Here is a 20,415-nt window from a genome sequence, read left to right as displayed (position 1 = left end):
TCCCCCATTTTCCCCCTTGAATGGCGCCCCCAATCGTCGGGAACGGACGAGTCTTCCCCGGCCGCCTTCCATGGCCGCCGGCCACAAATTCCGCCGCCGTTCTCACCTCTCTCGTGCCCGGCTCCCTCCCCTATCCTATAAAATGGAACCCCCTAGATCCGTTCTCCAGTTTTTACCCCCTCCCGCGCTCTCCCGTGGCTTCACCACCTCTCCCCGCCATCCTCCTCTCTCTCCCGTGCCGCCGGCCATCTCCAGCCGCCCCTACCGCCTCGCCCGCGTGCCGGTCGGCCGCGCCGTCTCCTCCCTCGGCGTCGCAGCTGCCTCCCCTCCACCGGCGTCGCCTCCGTTTCGCGCGGAGACCCTTGGATGTGCGTCCCCGCCGGCAACAGTGGTGTTGCCGCCACTGCTCCGCCTCCAACCGCCTGTGCCACCTCGCCGTTGCACTGGCCGACGTCGCCACCACCTCCCTCGCCTCCGCGACGCCGTCCTCATCTCCGGCATCACCTCCTCCTCGCCCGAAGCTCGCCGGAGTGGCCTCCTCGTCGGCGTCCAATACCTCCCCGTCTCCGGCCGACTGCTATTCGTCGCCCGTGCGCTAGCCGACGTCGCCGTCTCCTCCTCCGGTATCGCAGTGGTGTGTTCCACGTCGTCCTCGGCATCGCCTCCCCTTCGGCCGAACCCGCCGGCATTCGTCGTCGCCTCCTCGCCAGTTCCCATCGTCGTCCTCTCGTCGTTCCCGGTCGTCATGGCGTTCGTCCCTCTGTCGAGCCGATCGTGTTCGCCGCCCGCGTTTCGTCAAGGTTGCTGCAGCCCCGTCGTCGTCTTCGTCCTCGGCTCCGCGTCGTCAAGTGTTGCACCGGCCACGTCTCGCCTTCGTCCAAGGATCACCGCTGAAGTCGTTCCCTCCCCTTTCGCCTCCATCGTCCCCGAGCCGTCTCCGCCGTGCCCGTTCGCCGTCGTCGTTCCCACGCCTCATCGCGTGGTGGTAAGGGTGCCTCCTCTCGCTGCCCCGTCCTCGTCCTTTTGGTGTCGCCCCGTGCTCGTTGTGCGGTTATCAACCCCGTTACCCGTGTACCGGTGTCGGTAGTCGTTCGTGGGTGCGTGTGGTGACCGTGTTTGTGTGCCCCCTCGGTAGCCGCGTGGTTTCCACGTGTGCAGCCCGCGTGGTGTCTGGTGGAGTCCGTTTGTCGGCCACTCGCCTCGGTTGACACACGGGGTCCGCTTCCGTCGACCCGTGGATCGTCTCTGTGTACCCGGTCCACCGTGGTCTCTTAGGTTGACATGTGGGGTCCGCATGTCAACAACGCAGCCTTCCTGTCTTTTCCAGGCTAGTGCTTACACATGTTTTAGTTGCAAAACCTAATTACAATAATCCGTAAATCTCCATGTAACAACATTAAACTTCGGATGATCATATCTTGGTCATACGAACTTCGAATGGAACCGTTCAAGTCTCCTAATGTTTGTTATAACCTAAAGAACCCTGTGCTTTCTTTTTATGTATTGTTGTTGCTTCTTTATAGGGTTTAGCTCTGCTTGTGTGCTTCACATAGCTCCTGTCGTTCCGGAGGTTCCCGAAGCGTGGTTCGCAGTCGTTGCCGAACGTTCGGAAGGCCGTTCTCTCTGAGCAAGGCAAGTCGCATCATCCTTGAGCATATTGAATCCCAATTTATAAAATTATTTTGATTTGAATTATTGCATTACAGCTTTATTTAAATTCCCGCGTTACCACTGTTTTATTTAGCATTACCTATTAATCCTTGTTATAGCCTTATTATTGCAATTGTTATTATCACCTTCATTACCCTAGGCAAATAAAACCCCAACTAGTGGGTACTCTATTTATGGTTCCACTAGTATGAATTTAGGTAGATGCTTTGCTGATTAATTAGGCAACAATAGGTGGTTTTATAACTTTAGACTTTGGGAATTCTTATATCACTTGGATACTATGGAATGGTTGGCTTATGGTGGAATTGGACATACCCCTCTCTTCCTCTTTCAAAACCCCTAAAACCTATTTTCCGGTGGGGTTTGGGTGCATGCCAGTTGTGGGAAGTAGCACCCCGGCCAATATAAGGATTAAGCTCAGGCCTCTGTTGCAAAGCACTACCGTACTAACCACATGTCTAATGGGTAAGGCTTAACTCGGTGCTCAGTCTAGTCCTGAACAAAAGGACACGGATAGAGATGGATGAAGTCGTTGTGACGATGGATATCTTTGAGGCAAATGAAGGCTACGCGAGCTGCGGATCGGTAATCGAGATGTCTAGGCAAATGAAGGCTACATGGGCCGGTGTCCGTTAGTCGAGATGCCATGGCACTGGATTAGTACACGGGTGGTCTCACCCCTATGCGTGTGGTGCACCCGGTCTAGATCCTGTTGCTAGGGGCTCAATCCTGGCCTGCCTGTCCCGGGATACCGGCCGTAGGCAGGGTTGGGTCGGTGCTTTTGTTCATGGCTAGGATGGGTAAAGGGTTATGTCACATTTTTTATGATGGGTTCCAATTGCAATGGAATGCAGAGTAAAGGCGTGTCTTGTGGGTAAAGATGTACACCTCTGATCAGAGTATAATTTATTCGAATAGCCGTGCCCTCGGATAAGGGCAAGCCTAGCAATGTACCCAAGTTGGTGGTTTAATTCTTAAAATTTGCTTAACAACTAAAATATGGAATGGTTGGCCTGGGTTGGCTTGGGACGAGCTGGGACCGAGGTCGGGTTGCTAGTTCGGTCCGAATCATCGTAGGCCTTGGGTTAAGGCAGGTTCGTGAGGGTTCACAGTCTTGATTAATAATATTGTGTAGCTCTAGGATCGTGTTTACAAAATAGCTTTGAGCAACTAAGTGTCTTTTAAATGCTCTTTAGTGCAAAACCCAACCATATTATTATTATCCCCTTGTACCCCCTTGCATTAATCATGCATCTCCCAGTGTGGCTTGCTGAGTACTGTGGTTGTACTCATTTTTGCTCTATCTTTCCCTCCTTCAGTAAGATAAGCTTTGGAGAAGATGTCCTTGGTGGAGTCCCGGCTTATACCCCAGTTGAGCGCCTGTGAAGATGGAGCCGTAGGCCCGCTAGTCCGCTGCTGTTTATTTTTGATTGTCAGGCCTAAAGCGCCTTTGTGATAATGTAAATATTATCGATATAATAAAGATGTGTCTTTTATATCATGTTTGTGTGGTGTACCCCGGCTTTTCCTGGGACGGGGATCAACACACTAGCGTTCTGGAAAAGGTATTTTTCCGGGCGCGACAAGTAGCCATAGTAGCTTAGAACCGAATGTAGGCACACATCGTAAAGTTGTAAATGCAACCATAGTAGACGGTGATGATAATTAATTTCAACAATGTACTAAGATTTATCCTTACAGAGGCATTATGTTTAAACTTGCATGACATTTTTATTCAGATTTGTATCACCCCGATGTTTCAACTTGTCACACACGATGATGCATGACTTTATTTTTCTCTCCTGTACTACTATACTGCTACAATTCAGTACCAGATACCACCGACGGTGGGAGTGCTACAGGGAGCAGTGTTGTAGCTTGGGTAGATACCACATATTGACGGCAAGTTTAGGGCCAACATAGCTTGGGCTTGAGCTTGAGTCTGATCGAAGTAGACGCCAGCAAACTGTTGTAGCTGTAGCTGCTGCACAATCGCCTGAACACTGCTAATGGCCTGGCAGTGAGACTGTTGCGCGATCATCCTGAGCTGTTGGCAGCACCGCTGCTGCATGACTTGGCAGTTTCTCAGTTGAAACACGGGTGATTGGAAGAAGGGGCTTGCCACTGTGCTGCACTGCTGCCTTACGAGCTCACCGCATGGGCTAAGCATCTGTTGCTGCAGCATGAGATGCGGCTGCAGCTGATATTGCCTGTAAACTTGAGTAACAGCATCAAACTGCGCAGAGGCGCTGCATGCAGCAATAGCAAGGAGAGCAAAGAAGAAAATGATCTTCATTGTGGTGGGATTCTAGTTGTTATGCTTTCGCTGTAATGTTTGAGTTGTGAGAAGGATGAAGGGGGTTTACATTGTGCTTGTCTATTTATAGATGCGATGGATGGGTTTTCTTTGAATTCCTTATCGGTTGCTTTAGAGTGTTTGTTTTGGTTGGATATTCTATTAGGATCAGAGTGAGTCATGTCGTTTGGATGTTACGTGATGTGCCTCCACAGATGTCCCTGCATACCATCGTCAAAGTAACTTTATTGCCCATCACAGATACTTGATGGTTAGCAAGATAGATAATGTTATGACTCGTCACTCACTTTATATCTCAGTGTGACATGGATTGCTGTCCTTTTCAAACTAAGTTTGTTATGTATTGTAAGCTATTGTTTTACAAATGCACTTTACATGTCAAGGGCGCGTGGAACTTTAATGATATATCTAGACATATATTTGTATGTGTAAAGTGAGTTATGACAAATATATTAGTTATCAATAACTGCTTACGTTCAAATGAGATATGTAGTAAAGTGCCTTTACGACAATATGTCTAATACTACAACAGTTTAGACATTCCGTGACAAAAATCTTATGATAGCCTTTAAGAACGTCATCAATTTTATGACCACTTTGGAGAAAAATCTGAAAGATTAGCTTGCGTTTATTTTGCCGAGGAGTTCAAAAACACGTTAGAAAGAAAAAATCACGAAAGGGAACGGAATCGTGACTTAGGAGGCATTGCTTCTCACAACAGTTCGGCTAGCACGTATTGGCAATGATTTTCCTATGGTGTAGGATTACGTTGTAGGGTATATACGATTTGCCACATGCGTTTTGACTTTGTTCTGATCGAAATGAAAAGATTGATCTGCTTAACACACTCCGTTCACGTCGAGTAGCCATAGTAGCTTAGAACCGAATGTAGGCACACATCGTAAAGTTGTAAATGTAACCATAGTAGACGGTGATGATAATTAATTTCAACAATGTACTAGGATTTATCCTTACAGAGGCATTTTGTTTAAACTTGCATGACATTTTTATTCAGATTTGTATCACCCCGATGTTTCAACTTGTCACACACGATGATGCATGACTTTATTTTTCTCTCCTATACTACTATACTGCTACAATTCAGTACCAGATACCACCGACGGTGGGAGTGCTACAGGGAGCAGTGTTGTAGCTTGGGTAGATACCACATATTGACGGCAAGTTTAGGGCCAACATAGCTTGGGCTTGAGCTTGAGTCTGATCGAAGTAGACGCCAGCAAACTGTTGTAGCTGTAGCTGCTGCACAATCGCCTGAACACTGCTAATGGCCTGGCAGTGAGACTGTTGCGCGATCATCCTGAGCTGTTGGCAGCACCGCTGCTGCATGACTTGGCAGTTTCTCAGTTGAAACACGGGTGATTGGAAGAAGGGGCTTGCCACTGTGCTGCACTGCTGCCTTACGAGCTCACCGCATGGGCTAAGCATCTGTTGCTGCAGCATGAGATGCGGCTGCAGCTGATATTGCCTGTAAACTTGAGTAACAGCATCAAACTGCGCAGAGGCGCTGCATGCAGCAATAGCAAGGAGAGCAAAGAAGAAAATGATCTTCATTGTGGTGGGATTCTAGTTGTTATGCTTTCGCTGTAATGTTTGAGTTGTGAGAAGGATGAAGGGGGTTTACATTGTGCTTGTCTATTTATAGATGCGATGGATGGGTTTTCTTTGAATTCCTTATCGGTTGCTTTAGAGTGTTTGTTTTGGTTGGATATTCTATTAGGATCAGAGTGAGTCATGTCGTTTGGATGTTACGTGATGTGCCTCCACAGATGTCCCTGCATACCATCGTCAAAGTAACTTTATTGCCCATCACAGATACTTGATGGTTAGCAAGATAGATAATGTTATGACTCGTCACTCACTTTATATCTCAGTGTGACATGGATTGCTGTCCTTTTCAAACTAAGTTTGTTATGTATTGTAAGCTATTGTTTTACAAATGCACTTTACATGTCAAGGGCGCGTGGAACTTTAATGATATATCTAGACATATATTTGTATGTGTAAAGTGAGTTATGACAAATATATTAGTTATCAATAACTGCTTACGTTCAAATGAGATATGTAGTAAAGTGCCTTTACGACAATATGTCTAATACTACAACAGTTTAGACATTCCGTGACAAAAATCTTATGATAGCCTTTAAGAACGTCATCAATTTTATGACCACTTTGGAGAAAAATCTGAAAGATTAGCTTGCGTTTATTTTGCCGAGGAGTTCAAAAACACGTTAGAAAGAAAAAATCACGAAAGGGAACGGAATCGTGACTTAGGAGGCATTGCTTCTCACAACAGTTCGGCTAGCACGTATTGGCAATGATTTTCCTATGGTGTAGGATTACGTTGTAGGGTATATACGATTTGCCACATGCGTTTTGACTTTGTTCTGATCGAAATGAAAAGATTGATCTGCTTAACACACTCCGTTCACGTCGAGTAGCCATAGTAGCTTAGAACCGAATGTAGGCACACATCGTAAAGTTGTAAATGTAACCATAGTAGACGGTGATGATAATTAATTTCAACAATGTACTAGGATTTATCCTTACAGAGGCATTTTGTTTAAACTTGCATGACATTTTTATTCAGATTTGTATCACCCCGATGTTTCAACTTGTCACACACGATGATGCATGACTTTATTTTTCTCTCCTATACTACTATACTGCTACAATTCAGTACCAGATACCACCGACGGTGGGAGTGCTACAGGGAGCAGTGTTGTAGCTTGGGTAGATACCACATATTGACGGCAAGTTTAGGGCCAACATAGCTTGGGCTTGAGCTTGAGTCTGATCGAAGTAGACGCCAGCAAACTGTTGTAGCTGTAGCTGCTGCACAATCGCCTGAACACTGCTAATGGCCTGGCAGTGAGACTGTTGCGCGATCATCCTGAGCTGTTGGCAGCACCGCTGCTGCATGACTTGGCAGTTTCTCAGTTGAAACACGGGTGATTGGAAGAAGGGGCTTGCCACTGTGCTGCACTGCTGCCTTACGAGCTCACCGCATGGGCTAAGCATCTGTTGCTGCAGCATGAGATGCGGCTGCAGCTGATATTGCCTGTAAACTTGAGTAACAGCATCAAACTGCGCAGAGGCGCTGCATGCAGCAATAGCAAGGAGAGCAAAGAAGAAAATGATCTTCATTGTGGTGGGATTCTAGTTGTTATGCTTTCGCTGTAATGTTTGAGTTGTGAGAAGGATGAAGGGGGTTTACATTGTGCTTGTCTATTTATAGATGCGATGGATGGGTTTTCTTTGAATTCCTTATCGGTTGCTTTAGAGTGTTTGTTTTGGTTGGATATTCTATTAGGATCAGAGTGAGTCATGTCGTTTGGATGTTACGTGATGTGCCTCCACAGATGTCCCTGCATACCATCGTCAAAGTAACTTTATTGCCCATCACAGATACTTGATGGTTAGCAAGATAGATAATGTTATGACTCGTCACTCACTTTATATCTCAGTGTGACATGGATTGCTGTCCTTTTCAAACTAAGTTTGTTATGTATTGTAAGCTATTGTTTTACAAATGCACTTTACATGTCAAGGGCGCGTGGAACTTTAATGATATATCTAGACATATATTTGTATGTGTAAAGTGAGTTATGACAAATATATTAGTTATCAATAACTGCTTACGTTCAAATGAGATATGTAGTAAAGTGCCTTTACGACAATATGTCTAATACTACAACAGTTTAGACATTCCGTGACAAAAATCTTATGATAGCCTTTAAGAACGTCATCAATTTTATGACCACTTTGGAGAAAAATCTGAAAGATTAGCTTGCGTTTATTTTGCCGAGGAGTTCAAAAACACGTTAGAAAGAAAAAATCACGAAAGGGAACGGGATCGTGACTTAGGAGGCATTGCTTCTCACAACAGTTCGGCTAGCACGTATTGGCAATGATTTTCCTATGGTGTAGGATTACGTTGTAGGGTATATACGATTTGCCACATGCGTTTTGACTTTGTTCTGATCGAAATGAAAAGATTGATCTGCTTAACACACTCCGTTCACGTCGAGTAGCCATAGTAGCTTAGAACCGAATGTAGGCACACATCGTAAAGTTGTAAATGTAACCATAGTAGACGGTGATGATAATTAATTTCAACAATGTACTAGGATTTATCCTTACAGAGGCATTTTGTTTAAACTTGCATGACATTTTTATTCAGATTTGTATCACCCCGATGTTTCAACTTGTCACACACGATGATGCATGACTTTATTTTTCTCTCCTATACTACTATACTGCTACAATTCAGTACCAGATACCACCGACGGTGGGAGTGCTACAGGGAGCAGTGTTGTAGCTTGGGTAGATACCACATATTGACGGCAAGTTTAGGGCCAACATAGCTTGGGCTTGAGCTTGAGTCTGATCGAAGTAGACGCCAGCAAACTGTTGTAGCTGTAGCTGCTGCACAATCGCCTGAACACTGCTAATGGCCTGGCAGTGAGACTGTTGCGCGATCATCCTGAGCTGTTGGCAGCACCGCTGCTGCATGACTTGGCAGTTTCTCAGTTGAAACACGGGTGATTGGAAGAAGGGGCTTGCCACTGTGCTGCACTGCTGCCTTACGAGCTCACCGCATGGGCTAAGCATCTGTTGCTGCAGCATGAGATGCGGCTGCAGCTGATATTGCCTGTAAACTTGAGTAACAGCATCAAACTGCGCAGAGGCGCTGCATGCAGCAATAGCAAGGAGAGCAAAGAAGAAAATGATCTTCATTGTGGTGGGATTCTAGTTGTTATGCTTTCGCTGTAATGTTTGAGTTGTGAGAAGGATGAAGGGGGTTTACATTGTGCTTGTCTATTTATAGATGCGATGGATGGGTTTTCTTTGAATTCCTTATCGGTTGCTTTAGAGTGTTTGTTTTGGTTGGATATTCTATTAGGATCAGAGTGAGTCATGTCGTTTGGATGTTACGTGATGTGCCTCCACAGATGTCCCTGCATACCATCGTCAAAGTAACTTTATTGCCCATCACAGATACTTGATGGTTAGCAAGATAGATAATGTTATGACTCGTCACTCACTTTATATCTCAGTGTGACATGGATTGCTGTCCTTTTCAAACTAAGTTTGTTATGTATTGTAAGCTATTGTTTTACAAATGCACTTTACATGTCAAGGGCGCGTGGAACTTTAATGATATATCTAGACATATATTTGTATGTGTAAAGTGAGTTATGACAAATATATTAGTTATCAATAACTGCTTACGTTCAAATGAGATATGTAGTAAAGTGCCTTTACGACAATATGTCTAATACTACAACAGTTTAGACATTCCGTGACAAAAATCTTATGATAGCCTTTAAGAACGTCATCAATTTTATGACCACTTTGGAGAAAAATCTGAAAGATTAGCTTGCGTTTATTTTGCAGAGGAGTTAGAAAAACACGTTAGAAAGAAAAAATCACGAAAGGGAACGAAATCGTGACTTAGGAGGCATTGCTTCTCACAACAGTTCGGCTAGCACGTATTGGCAACGATTTGCCTATAGAACTAGCTAGATTTTTCTCACGGTACTAGATGTAAGAACGAAAGGACATTTAGGAGGCAGAACATAAGTGAAAATAGCCCCTTGCTAGCATCAAACCATGGTCCGATTGTATCATGGCGGTCATCAACGATACCAGTAAAGAACGAAATGCCTACCTATTCACTCTCATGATAGAGCAACAGCTATATTTTGTGACTTTAGGTTAAAACAAATGAAACTGATATGCATGGGAATTAGCGTGGACTATTAAGCATATATGAATTTTATTGAGGCAGTAATGCTTAATGTTTTTAACTTATAAATTGATATTTCCGCGACCAGGCCTTCAAATATGAAAATTTTAACTTCATGTTACACGGAGCGTCTTGTTTCGGTGACAAGATAAGATTGAATTAACATTGATATGGCAAATGGTTCCATCGATACTTACATTTTGAATAGTGGATTTATAACCGCTTGTCGAAACAAGATTTCGGCAATACTAAAAGGGGGTGGCTGTCAAGCTGCAAAAGTGGATGGGTTTAAAGACAAGGAATTTTATACAGGTTCAGGCCTTCTTAATCAAGAAGTAATACCCTACTCCTGTCCGAGGATTGATCCGCCGAGTATATTATTGATCGTATGATCTGGGAAAAAAATCGTGCCCCTAGAGGCACCCGGACCCCTCCTTATATAGGGGAAGGGTTCCGTTTTACAAAATACAGTCCATATCCCTAACGGAATATGTAGTTACAGATAAAATACAATCGTAACCGACTAGGATCTCGGATATTTCCTTGACATACAAGTTTAGAATTTAACCCGAGTCCTTCTAAAGATATTCTATCTACACGTGGCACCCCATACCCAGTCGGACTATACATGCCGTGTAGGTAGGGGGTATCCATAATCTCCACAGTAGCCCTGAGACCTTTACAGTCGACGAAATAGCGTTCTGTCGGAGCGCAAAATGATAATCCGAGTGCTTCACTTTCTTCTGCATTGATCTCCCGAGTACCAAAATCAAAGACTGTGAAGGCCCAAAAATAAATAATCAGGTGCATCGAATAGATAAACCTAATTAGGTGTAGCCCCCGACTAGGTGAGTAGCTAAAGGCTAAACACATAGTCAAAGTGCAAATAACATCCATCCGAGTGGTTTTACAACCGAATCATCCAAAATATTATACAACTAAGCATATGCGACGTTTAATAAAACTTCCAGCCGACTGCTTTAGCTTTAATATACCAAAAATGGAAATATAAAGAGGCCCGAGTAAAAAATACTCTAAAGGTCCATAAATCAGCACATATGACAAGAATCTAAGTAAAAACTCTCAAAGATCCATCAAATGTGGTATAAATATGGCAACACGGCAATTAATGAGTCGAAATAGCCTAGGCTATGACTCATGCCATAATCAAAATAAGCATATAACATGCCAAGAGAATGACTGTTCAAAAACCAATCATCTCAACGAAACACAAACAGCCTTTGCAGCCTAAAAAGACTTACAAAAAGAAGTATAACACCTTTCTGTCGGGTACCTTTTTATTTGCATCGTAGTAATTCCAAGGAATTATCTAACTGCATCAAAAAGGATTTTAACAGCATTGGGCCATACTGTTGTGAGCAAAAATTGCCGAAGCAAAAACGCCTAAGTCCCTATGGATCACAACTTAGCCGCGCCGATAACAGAATTGGGTTGAAGTACTGTTTTAGGCCCAGGCCCATTAGTACTCCCGATACCCTAATAACACCAAAAAACCAAACGCCGCTTCGTCTTCCCCACCGAGACTTTCGCCATTTTCCCCATTTCTCGCTACAGTGCCAAACCACTCCGGCGGAACTAGGGTTCTCCGATTCGCTCAAATCCCCCTTCCAAAACTCCACAGAAACCATCCGCGCATCCACCACATCAATCCCCCATCCATCCCCAACCATTTCCAAAGCAAATTGCAACATCCAATTCGCATCCATGGTGGAGGAGAGAGAATGCTTCGAGAGCCAATGGGCGCCCTCCGACATCACGGAGGAAAGCTTGAAGGAAATGATAGCACATGGTGTTCTTCCGGCGAAGGAGATCATTGGATGGCGTCCGGCGTACGACGAAGCATTCCCGACCCCGGACACACACAAGGTCGTGGTGTTCTCCCATTTCTTTTACAGTGGGTTCTCTCTTCCAACCTCAAGATTCTTCCGGGGGATTTTGGATTTCTATGGGATTAGTTTGCATCACCTAAACCCGAATTCCATAGTTCATATTGCCAACTTCATACATGCCTGCGAAGCTTTTTTGGGCGTCAGGCCACATTTTGCCCTATTCTGCCATATCTTCTTCCTCAAACCCCAACCGAACAAGAGCAAGCCATGCGTAGTTGGGGGTGCTGGATTTCAACTGAGGGGAACTCTGAGCCAAAAGTATTTGTTCATGCCCTTGAAAACTTCAAACAAAGGCTGGCATGCAAATTGGTTCTATGTACAAAACCCCGAGCCTGCACTCCCCGAGTACTCCTGGCTTCCTCCAGTTTATCAGGACACTTGGAACTCACTTACAATGGGAAAGGAAGCCGCTCAGGCGCTTGCCCTGATGGACCGTATGCTAAAACTAAAGGAGCAAGGTCTGCAAGGAGAACAGATCACCCGGCACTTTATCAAGAGCCGGCTGGCCCCAATCAAAGAAAGATCTCGCACGGCCTTTGAATTCGATGGCAAGCATGACCCTAACCGTGAAGATCCTGAATCTCTTGAATTCAAGGTTATGAAGGAGAGAATGTATAAAATCTTCTCAAATGCAATCGTAGTCAGCTATTCACACTTGCTGCTAGTGGTGCCATACAATGCCTTCAAGCCCCCTCCAGCGGTATGTATTTAAAATTTCAGCCTTTCTCGAAAGCATGCTTTTATCATCTACAAAGTTGATTGAAAACGTGAATCATCATGCCCAGGAATTCGCCTTGATAAAGTCAGACCCTCCAACTGCGCAACGCCGCTCACCCTGTCGTCAAACTGGTCAAGCTGGCGGAGGACCAAAAATCCGGTCTGATTCTCAACCCAGCACCACTCAATCAGCCATCCAATCAGACTTCCGCAAGAGGAAATTGGTTCTGAGCGACGACGAAAATGATGACTCTGAAAAAGCTGGCAGCAAGGGGGTGATTGGAAAACCAGGAAGGCAAGCTAACCCGAAGAAGAAAACATCCAGTCGTCCCATGCCGAAAATCAGGAAGTCCTCCAAGTACAAATCATTTAGCCATCTTCCTTGTATTGCTGCTCACTCACTATCGAAATAGCACTGATAGCATAACTCAAATTTGTAGGAAGCCATCTGACATAGATCTTTCTGGAAAAGACTCTGAGCCGACTGACATGGAGACGGGCCCTTCAAAAGAAACCGAGCCGACCACCGAAGATCGCCCGAGTGATAATCAACCAGCAACTGACAACGTAGAGACCAGCGACAAGCCCCCGACTGAAAATCAGTCGGCCGAAGCTGGAGTTGGTGCTAATCAGGAGCCCCCGACTGGAAATCAGTCGGGTACAGAGCAAAATAATGACATCTCGGAGGTAGAGACCCAGCCTGATAGCCCTCCCAAGGCGAGCGCTGGCGCCAACTCCGGAACTAATTCCCCTGTTAGGGTGCAAGGACCTACTCGTCCCCGACCAGAAATCATAACAGGTAAGCAAATCCTCCAAATCTATTTTGATCCGACAGACTTTCTTCAATTGTTTCACCATTATTCATGAATGCCTAAGGCCCGATGGTCGGCGACGAAGAAGAGGTCCTCCGGATACAATCGGCTAAAGATTCTCGCCCACCCATATTAGTCAAGTGGTGGGATGACGAAATGTAGCCCCAGGGGATCGTAATAAATAAAGAAAAAGAGGTCAAGGAAGTATGTCTGCTGAAAAAGACACTCGGCCAAGCTACTCGCCTCGTAAATGTAAGTCTTCTTATACTCAGCTTCAATCATCCTGTCAGCCACTTTGCTCAAATACGGATAAATTTGCATTAGAGAGAATCCATCTCAGGAACGAGGCGAAGACTGCGACTCTTGAGAAATTAGTTCCCCATCTTGGAACCCTTGAGGCCACCAGAAACCAGCTGCACGAAGCTAAGGAGCTTGCTAGGAAGACTGAGCATGACCTGAGAGACCGAATCGCCGAGCTCCAAGACTCCAACTTTGAATTGAGCGGATCGTCAAAAGGTAAATACAATATTTGTTTGACTTATTTATGCTACCATCCATGTGATATCAACCAACAAGAAGAAATACAGTGCAAGCTACCAAGATATCCGAGCTGGAAAAGCGGATCCAAGCTCTGGAGAAAGACAAGGCCGAATTGGCAAGACAGAGGGACTTGGCTCTGAAATATGTTGAAGGTACTGGTACCTAATACTTCAAAAACCATTCCTTTCTTTATGCCCACTCGTTGATATAAATCTATTTATGTAGATCGCAAGATCAAATCTCAGGCTCAATTCGATGTCTTGGTCAACAAAATTAAGAGGCTTGAGGGAGCTAGAGATGAAGTCGCCAACGCCGCTACACCACTCGTCCAAGCCATGTTCTTCAATAACAATGGTCCGAGTACATTCGATGCTTCCGAAATCTTCGACAAGCTGAGAATTGCTCTGGATACATATTTTAAGAATATCAAGGAAGCTAGAAGTATGGGAGCGAGCATGGCGTTGGCAATGACCAAGTCTTTGTACCCGAAGATTGACATTGACACCGTTGATGGCTTTGCAGACGGGACAAGCGAAGAAGCCGCCCTTGACCTCATCAATGATGCGCAGAAAGCCGCCGATAAGATAGCCGTTGATGTAGTTGAGAGATTCCAGGACAACGACCTCCGGCCGACTGGATCTAATAATTCCGATGTTGAAAAACCTTATACTGATTGATGTTGTATTATAACAATGATGATGATGATGATAATGATGATGGAGGCACAATTTGTACAATACTGATGAATTTATGCTATGCTTGATGATTTAAACTCAGCTCCTGATTTCTTAAAAGTTTTTGTCAAACCTTATTGAGCCTAGAACCCGCAAAAGTTCTTAAAAACTTTCAGTCTTCTTTGACTGAGCCAAAAAACCAAACAAGGCAATGATAAATCAAGTAAGCAAATTGAATTGATAAAAATCACACTCCATTATTATTATAGTAGCCCCCGACTGATAACTCAAGGAAAAACTTGATGTTAGTAGTCAAAGAGGGAAATACAAAAGTAATGCCTAAGCATACAAATGACGAAGATGTTCGATATTCCAAGAGTTATCGATAGGAGTACCGTCTTCATGCTTGAGTCGGTAAGAACCTGGCCGAGTGACTTCAGAAATTATGAATGGTCCTTCCTACAAGGGAGATAACTTGTGCCGATCCCGTGTAGTTTGAATTTTTCTCAAAACCAGGTCGCCGACTAAAAAAGCTCGTGATCGAACATTGCGATTATGATAACGGCGCATACCTTGCAAGTACCGAGCCGACTGAATTAAGGCTGCTTCGCGGGCTTCTTCCAGTCGGTTGAGATCATCTACTCGGTCTTCTTCGTAGTGCTCCTTGCTGAAGTTATGAAAACGTAGAGATTCAAATTCTACCTCACTGGGCAACACTGCTTCCGCTCCATATACTAGGAAAAACGGTGACTGGCCCGTAGCCCGACTTGGAGTGGTGCGCAAGGACCAAAGTACAGACGGCAGCTGTCCTACCCACTTGCCGGCATAGGGATGCAGTCGGTCAAAAACTCGTCTTTTATTCCTTGGAGTACCATGCCATTGGCGCGTTTGACTTGTCCATTGCTCATAGGATGCGCTACGGAGGCATAACAAATTTTGATGCTGAAGTCCTCACAGAAATCTTTAAATACCCCACCCGTGAGTTGAGTACCGTTATCCGTAATGATCCTGTTGGGTACCCTAAACCGGTGCATAATGTTGATGAAGAAATCTCTAGCGTTGTCTGCCATGATTGTGATGACCGGTTTGGCTTCAATCTACTTGGAAAATTTGTTAACAGCCACAAAGAGGTGAGTATAACCACCGACTGCCTTTTTAAACGGGCCGACCATGTCGAGCCCCCAAACCGCAAACGACCAAGACAATGGGATGGTTTGCAACTCCTGAGCTGGTAGATGAGTTCGTCGGGCGAAAAATTGACAACCCTCACATGTTCGCACAATTTTGTCAGCATCGGACACGGCTGTGGGCCAGAAAACCTTGCCGGTAAGCCTTGCAAACGATGGTTCGTGCGGCAGTGTGATTGCCACAGATGCCTGAATGTATATCTCTTAGCAATTGTCTTCCCTCCTCCAAAGAAACGCAGCGTTGCAGGACTCCCGATGGACTCTTCTTGTCCAGTTCAGTCTCATGAATGACATAAAGTCTGCTGCACCTGGAGATCCGCTCGACTTCATCTTTATCTTGAGGGAGTTCTTGTATTGTTAAAAATCTTATGAGGGGCTCTCTCCAGTCGGATTCAATCATGTTTACGTCTTGAGTGTCCGTGGCCTCGATTGTTTCTTTCCTTGGTACGGTTGGCTCATAGAGATGTTCAATAAACACGTTGGAAGGAGCTGCTTCTCGTTTTGAACCAAAATTAGCCAATCTGTCGGCTGCCTCATTGTTGTGTCGAAAAACATGGGTGAGCTCAAGTCCATCGAATTTGTCCTCTAACTTACGTACCTCCTGTCAGTAAGCGGTCATGTTATCATCAAGGCAGGACCACTCCTTCATAACTTGATTAACAACCAACTGAGAATCTCCACGAACTATCAAACGCCGAATTCCCAAAGAGATTGCGATCCTTAGTCCGTGAAGAAGCGCCTCGTATTCTACCACGTTGTGAGACGCAGAAAAATGTATCCACAATACGTAGCTCAGTCTTTCTCCAGTCGGGGAAATTAGAATAACCCCCGCTCCGGTGCCTGAAAGCCTCTTCGACCCATCAAAATGCATGGTCCAATACTTCATCTTCTCCACGGGCATGTTGTCACACCCTGAAGTTTCCCCCCTTTTCTTGCTTTAAAAAAATTGGTTAAATAAATTGCCCGAAGAAATTATCTTAATTAACCTAAAGCTAAATCCCTAATTAATAAATGCATTTAATAATCGAATTCGGCGTGGTGGAATTTTTCTTGAGTTCCCCATGCTCCAATACATTAACATGATTTTTAGTGGAAATTTTCAGAGCCTTGGAAATAATTTTAACCAATTAAAATTGAGCAAGTGCAATATTTTTAATCCCAGAAAAATCCTTTTTCTCTTTTTCTTTTCTTTTCCCTCCTTTTTCTTTGTTGGGCCGTCGGCCCATCCCTCTCCCGCGGCCCCTCCTCCTTGTGGGCCGGCCCAAGCCGCCCCTCCCTCCTCTCTCAGAACACCGATAGGTGGGCCCCACCTGTCGGTCGTCTCCTACCTCCAGCCGTTAGAGCCGGAGCTCCAACCGCCGCTGCCGCCGAAACCGCCACGCCGCCGCCGTTTCCCGCCTTCTCTGCTCCACGTCGCACCTCCACTCCGCGCCCACACCTCGCGCCCACGTCGCCGCCCCTCCCCCGCTCCTCCCGCCCCCACGCGCGCCCGAGAGTGGGCGGGGTTCAATTTGAATCCCCCTCTCTCTCATCCTCCCCACTCCCCCACATCGCCGGCCAAATCGGCCACCTTCCCGGCCACGTCCGCCCCCTCCCGCACCTTTAAATCACTCCCCCGAGCTCCCTCTCTCGTTACCCCCATTTGCCGCCCTCTCCCGTGCCCCTATCGCCGCCGCGCCTAGCCGCTGCCACTGACTATCTCCGGCCACACGCCGCCGCCGCTAGAGCCACCGCCGCACCGCGCAGTCGCCGCCGTCGCGCTTACCGAGCCCACCCACACCTCTGCCGCCGCTTCGTTGCCGCGAATCACTGCCGGAGCTCCGATTCCCTCGCGCCGCCGGTGAGCTCGCCATTGTTTCCATATCCGGCCATTTCTCCTCGCCGTGCCGCGGCTCCTCTATTCTCCCTAACCCCTTCACCGCCTTTTCCCAGGTCGCGCCGCTCCCGTCCGCCGTTTTCCGAAGCGCTGCCGCCGCTCATTCCCTCCCACTCCGGTCGCCGCCCCTCCGGTGAGGACTCCCTCCCCCTCCCTTTTCTCCCCTTCCCGCGTGCGCCGCCGCCTTTGGCAGTGCCGCCGCCTTTGGCCGTGCCGCTGCTCCGGCCGTCCGCCGCCGCCTTTCGCGCCGTCCGCCGCCGCCTCCCTCCGCCGGTCATCGCCGTCGGCAGCGCGCGCGCTGCAGCCGCTCGCCATGGCCGGTTGGTCGGCTTTGTGCCGAGCCGAGCCGTGCCTAGCCGCTGCCCGCACCGTCCGATCGGCCTCGGGCCGATCCGGACCGTCGGTCCCGTGGACCGGCGGTGGACACCTGCGTGGTCCCGGTCCACGGTAGACCGACCACCTTGTGCCGCTGCCAGTGGGGCCCACTTGCCCGAGCCCCCTCTCCCTCCCCTTGTGCGCTGACAAGCGGGGCCCACCTGTCGGCGCAGCGCCCCCCCCCCCCCCCCGTTGGATGACGTCAGCCCTGGGATTTATTGCGCAATAAATTGATTAAAGACTTTTTCTTTATTAGCAAAAACAAAGTTTATCTTCTAAAATTCATAAGTAATTCATCCGAGCTTCGTTTAAGTCCATTCAAGTCTCAGTAAATTCATAAAAATTCAAAGAATCCATTAAAAATGGTTTTGTTTCCTGTTTCAGTAGTCTTATAGCATGTTTTGCTTGTGTGCTTTGTTTGTCGCGTAGATTTCGGCCGTTTCGTCGATCCGCGGTTTCTCGAAGACGTTGCTGAGGTCTAATCAGTGCGAGAGCAAGGCAAGTCATGCTTTACATTTCATCATATTGTACCCAATTTACAAACACCCTGCATTTCTATTAAATGTTGCACTCTTTTACAATGTGATGTGGGATGGGTCCTATTACTCAGCCATATATCGTTTACCCTATGCCATTGATAACTGGGGTATCAAAATGATTAGATGTTGGTTTAGGAAATGCTTAGCCATGCTTAGTTCAACTAGTACACAAAAGGGGATCACATTATTACATAGACTTTGACTATGAGCATAGTTCTGGATTGGTGCCACCGCAATGGTGTTAGTTATTTAAAATACACTGAATGGTGGGTTGTGGGTGCGTGGTTTTGCTGGTCGCACCCATGGCAATTAAGGACCGGTTCACGGGAAACCCTGGAAGACTTACCGTGCTTACCACAAGCGGGAGTGGGTAACTGCTTGATCTTAGGTATAGCTCGACCCTTTCCTAGGCACCGGTGGCGAGGGTGGGCGTGATGGAGTTGGGTCGGCCGGGGTGTCCGGTTATCCAGCTGCCGGATTCACCGCGGTGCAAGAGGGGACCGCCCACCGCCTTTTGAGGGGTGGGGGTGAAACCTTAGCGTGGTGTGGATGGTTAGGGGAGGGTTATGCGGAGGGTCTTGTCACGATTTCCCCCTTTGCAGTATCATGGAGATACTTCGGGGCATGGCGACATGTCTGGAATCGTGTCTTGTGGGTACAGTTGTACACCTCTGGCTAGAGTAAAACTATTCGAATAGCCGTGCCCGCGGTTATGGGCGATCAACCAGATTCACCGTGATTAGTCTCACCCCTAGTTTGGCTTAATGAACTGGTGTAGTTCAAGTGGTTGGTTGGGCCTGTTGCAACGTGGTGTAGCGTTGGACAGTGTTTGGTTAATATTGATTAATTACTACAACTGTTTTACTACTTTCAACTACTATTTTTAAATGCCTGCTTTGTGCAAAGAGCCTTTAGCCTCTTCCGGTATGACTTGCTGAGTATAGTGGGTAGTACTCAGTCTTGCTCTCTTTTTCCCCACACCAGAGCTGAAGATCTTCCTAGTGGGAGGTGTCTTATCGAAGTTGGTTTCGTCGCTGCCGTCAAGGATTGCCTGTGGAGTGGAGTCGCCCCGCTGCAGAAGTCAAGTTTCCAAGTCTAGCTCGTTTTTCTTTTCCGCTGCATTTGTAATCTTCTCCATTTTTGTAAGACGTGGATCTGTATGTCAACAATTGTCGTTTGTGTACCCTGGCTGGTCTTGGACAGGGATTTAATGCACATTCAGCTTCGAAATTCTGGTTCGTGAATTTCTAGGCATGACACATGTCTTCTTGGCACTCAGTCCACTCAGCGACGAAGTCGGCTAAAGCTTGGGACTTGATCGAAGTTCGCGGCATGAAGGATATATCTAGGGATATCAATTCTAAGGCCCACTTTGCTATCCGCCCATTTGCTTCGCGATTATGAAGTATATCCCTGAGTGGAAACGATGTGACCACCGTGACCGAGTGACCTTGGAAGTAGTGAGATAATTTCCTGACGGTAATTAAAACACCATATAACAGCTTTTGAACCTGAGGATATCTTGTCTTGGAGTCAGCCAAAACCTCGCTAACGAAGCAGATTGGTCGTTCGACTCTTTGAACATGGCCTTCTTCTTCACGCTCAACAACCAGGACTGTGCTTACAACCTGGGAAGTTGCCGACACGTATAACAACAGCGGCTCTTGCGGATGTGGTGAAGCTAAGACTGGTGGAGTAGTGAGAAGTTTTTTGAAGTCTTCAAACGCTTTTTGTGCTTCGGGTCCCCACTGGAAATTGTCTGTTTTCTTCAACAGCTTGAAAAAGGGCATCCCCCGCTCGCCGAGTCGTGAAACAAACCGGTTGAGCGCCGCCATGCAACCGGTCAGCTTTTGAACATATTTCTAGGAGCTCGGCGGTTTCATGTTGAGGATGGCATTGATTTTCTCCGGGTTGGCTTGTATGCCTCTACGGGACACCATAAATCCAAGCAGCTTCGCTGACGGTACACCGAAGATGCACTTTTGAGGGTTTAGTTTCATCCTGAAAACGCGGATCCTCGCAAAGGT

General features: G+C 46.6%; 4 protein-coding genes across 4 annotated transcripts; all 4 read right to left on the bottom strand.

Moving 5' to 3' along the window:
- Positions 1-3,496: 3,496 nt before the first annotated feature.
- On the bottom strand, positions 3,497-3,967 carry LOC127758141 (prolamin PPROL 17D-like). Its single transcript, XM_052283764.1, has one exon. The coding sequence runs from the start codon at positions 3,965-3,967 to the stop codon at positions 3,497-3,499; it is 471 nt and encodes a 156-aa protein (XP_052139724.1).
- A 1,075-nt stretch (positions 3,968-5,042) lies between these two features.
- LOC127758153 (prolamin PPROL 17D-like) lies at positions 5,043-5,560 on the bottom strand. The gene has a single exon (XM_052283775.1). It carries the CDS (start codon positions 5,558-5,560, stop codon positions 5,090-5,092), a length of 471 nt encoding a protein of 156 aa, XP_052139735.1. The 3' UTR covers positions 5,043-5,089.
- A 1,122-nt stretch (positions 5,561-6,682) lies between these two features.
- Positions 6,683-7,153, bottom strand: LOC127758161 (prolamin PPROL 17D-like). The gene has a single exon (XM_052283782.1). It carries the CDS (start codon positions 7,151-7,153, stop codon positions 6,683-6,685), a length of 471 nt encoding a protein of 156 aa, XP_052139742.1.
- A 1,122-nt stretch (positions 7,154-8,275) lies between these two features.
- On the bottom strand, positions 8,276-8,756 carry LOC127758043 (prolamin PPROL 17D-like). The gene has a single exon (XM_052283661.1). It carries the CDS (start codon positions 8,744-8,746, stop codon positions 8,276-8,278), a length of 471 nt encoding a protein of 156 aa, XP_052139621.1. The 5' UTR covers positions 8,747-8,756.
- Between the last annotated feature and the right edge of the window lie 11,659 nt (positions 8,757-20,415).

Source organism: Oryza glaberrima, chromosome 12, assembly GCF_000147395.1.
Source record: "Oryza glaberrima chromosome 12, OglaRS2, whole genome shotgun sequence".
In the NCBI taxonomy this organism is placed as follows: Eukaryota; Viridiplantae; Streptophyta; class Magnoliopsida; order Poales; family Poaceae; genus Oryza; species Oryza glaberrima.
The sequence above is the reverse complement of the archived record's forward strand: the minus strand, read 5'-3'. Positions and strand labels throughout refer to the sequence as shown.

Bases quoted from the DNA above. Each gene is read 5' to 3' on its own strand.
- LOC127758043 (XM_052283661.1), bottom strand. From the start codon at position 8,746: ATGAAGATCATTTTCTTCTTTGCTCTCCTTGCTATTGCTGCATGCAGC.
- LOC127758141 (XM_052283764.1), bottom strand. From the start codon at position 3,967: ATGAAGATCATTTTCTTCTTTGCTCTCCTTGCTATTGCTGCATGCAGC.
- LOC127758153 (XM_052283775.1), bottom strand. From the start codon at position 5,560: ATGAAGATCATTTTCTTCTTTGCTCTCCTTGCTATTGCTGCATGCAGC.
- LOC127758161 (XM_052283782.1), bottom strand. From the start codon at position 7,153: ATGAAGATCATTTTCTTCTTTGCTCTCCTTGCTATTGCTGCATGCAGC.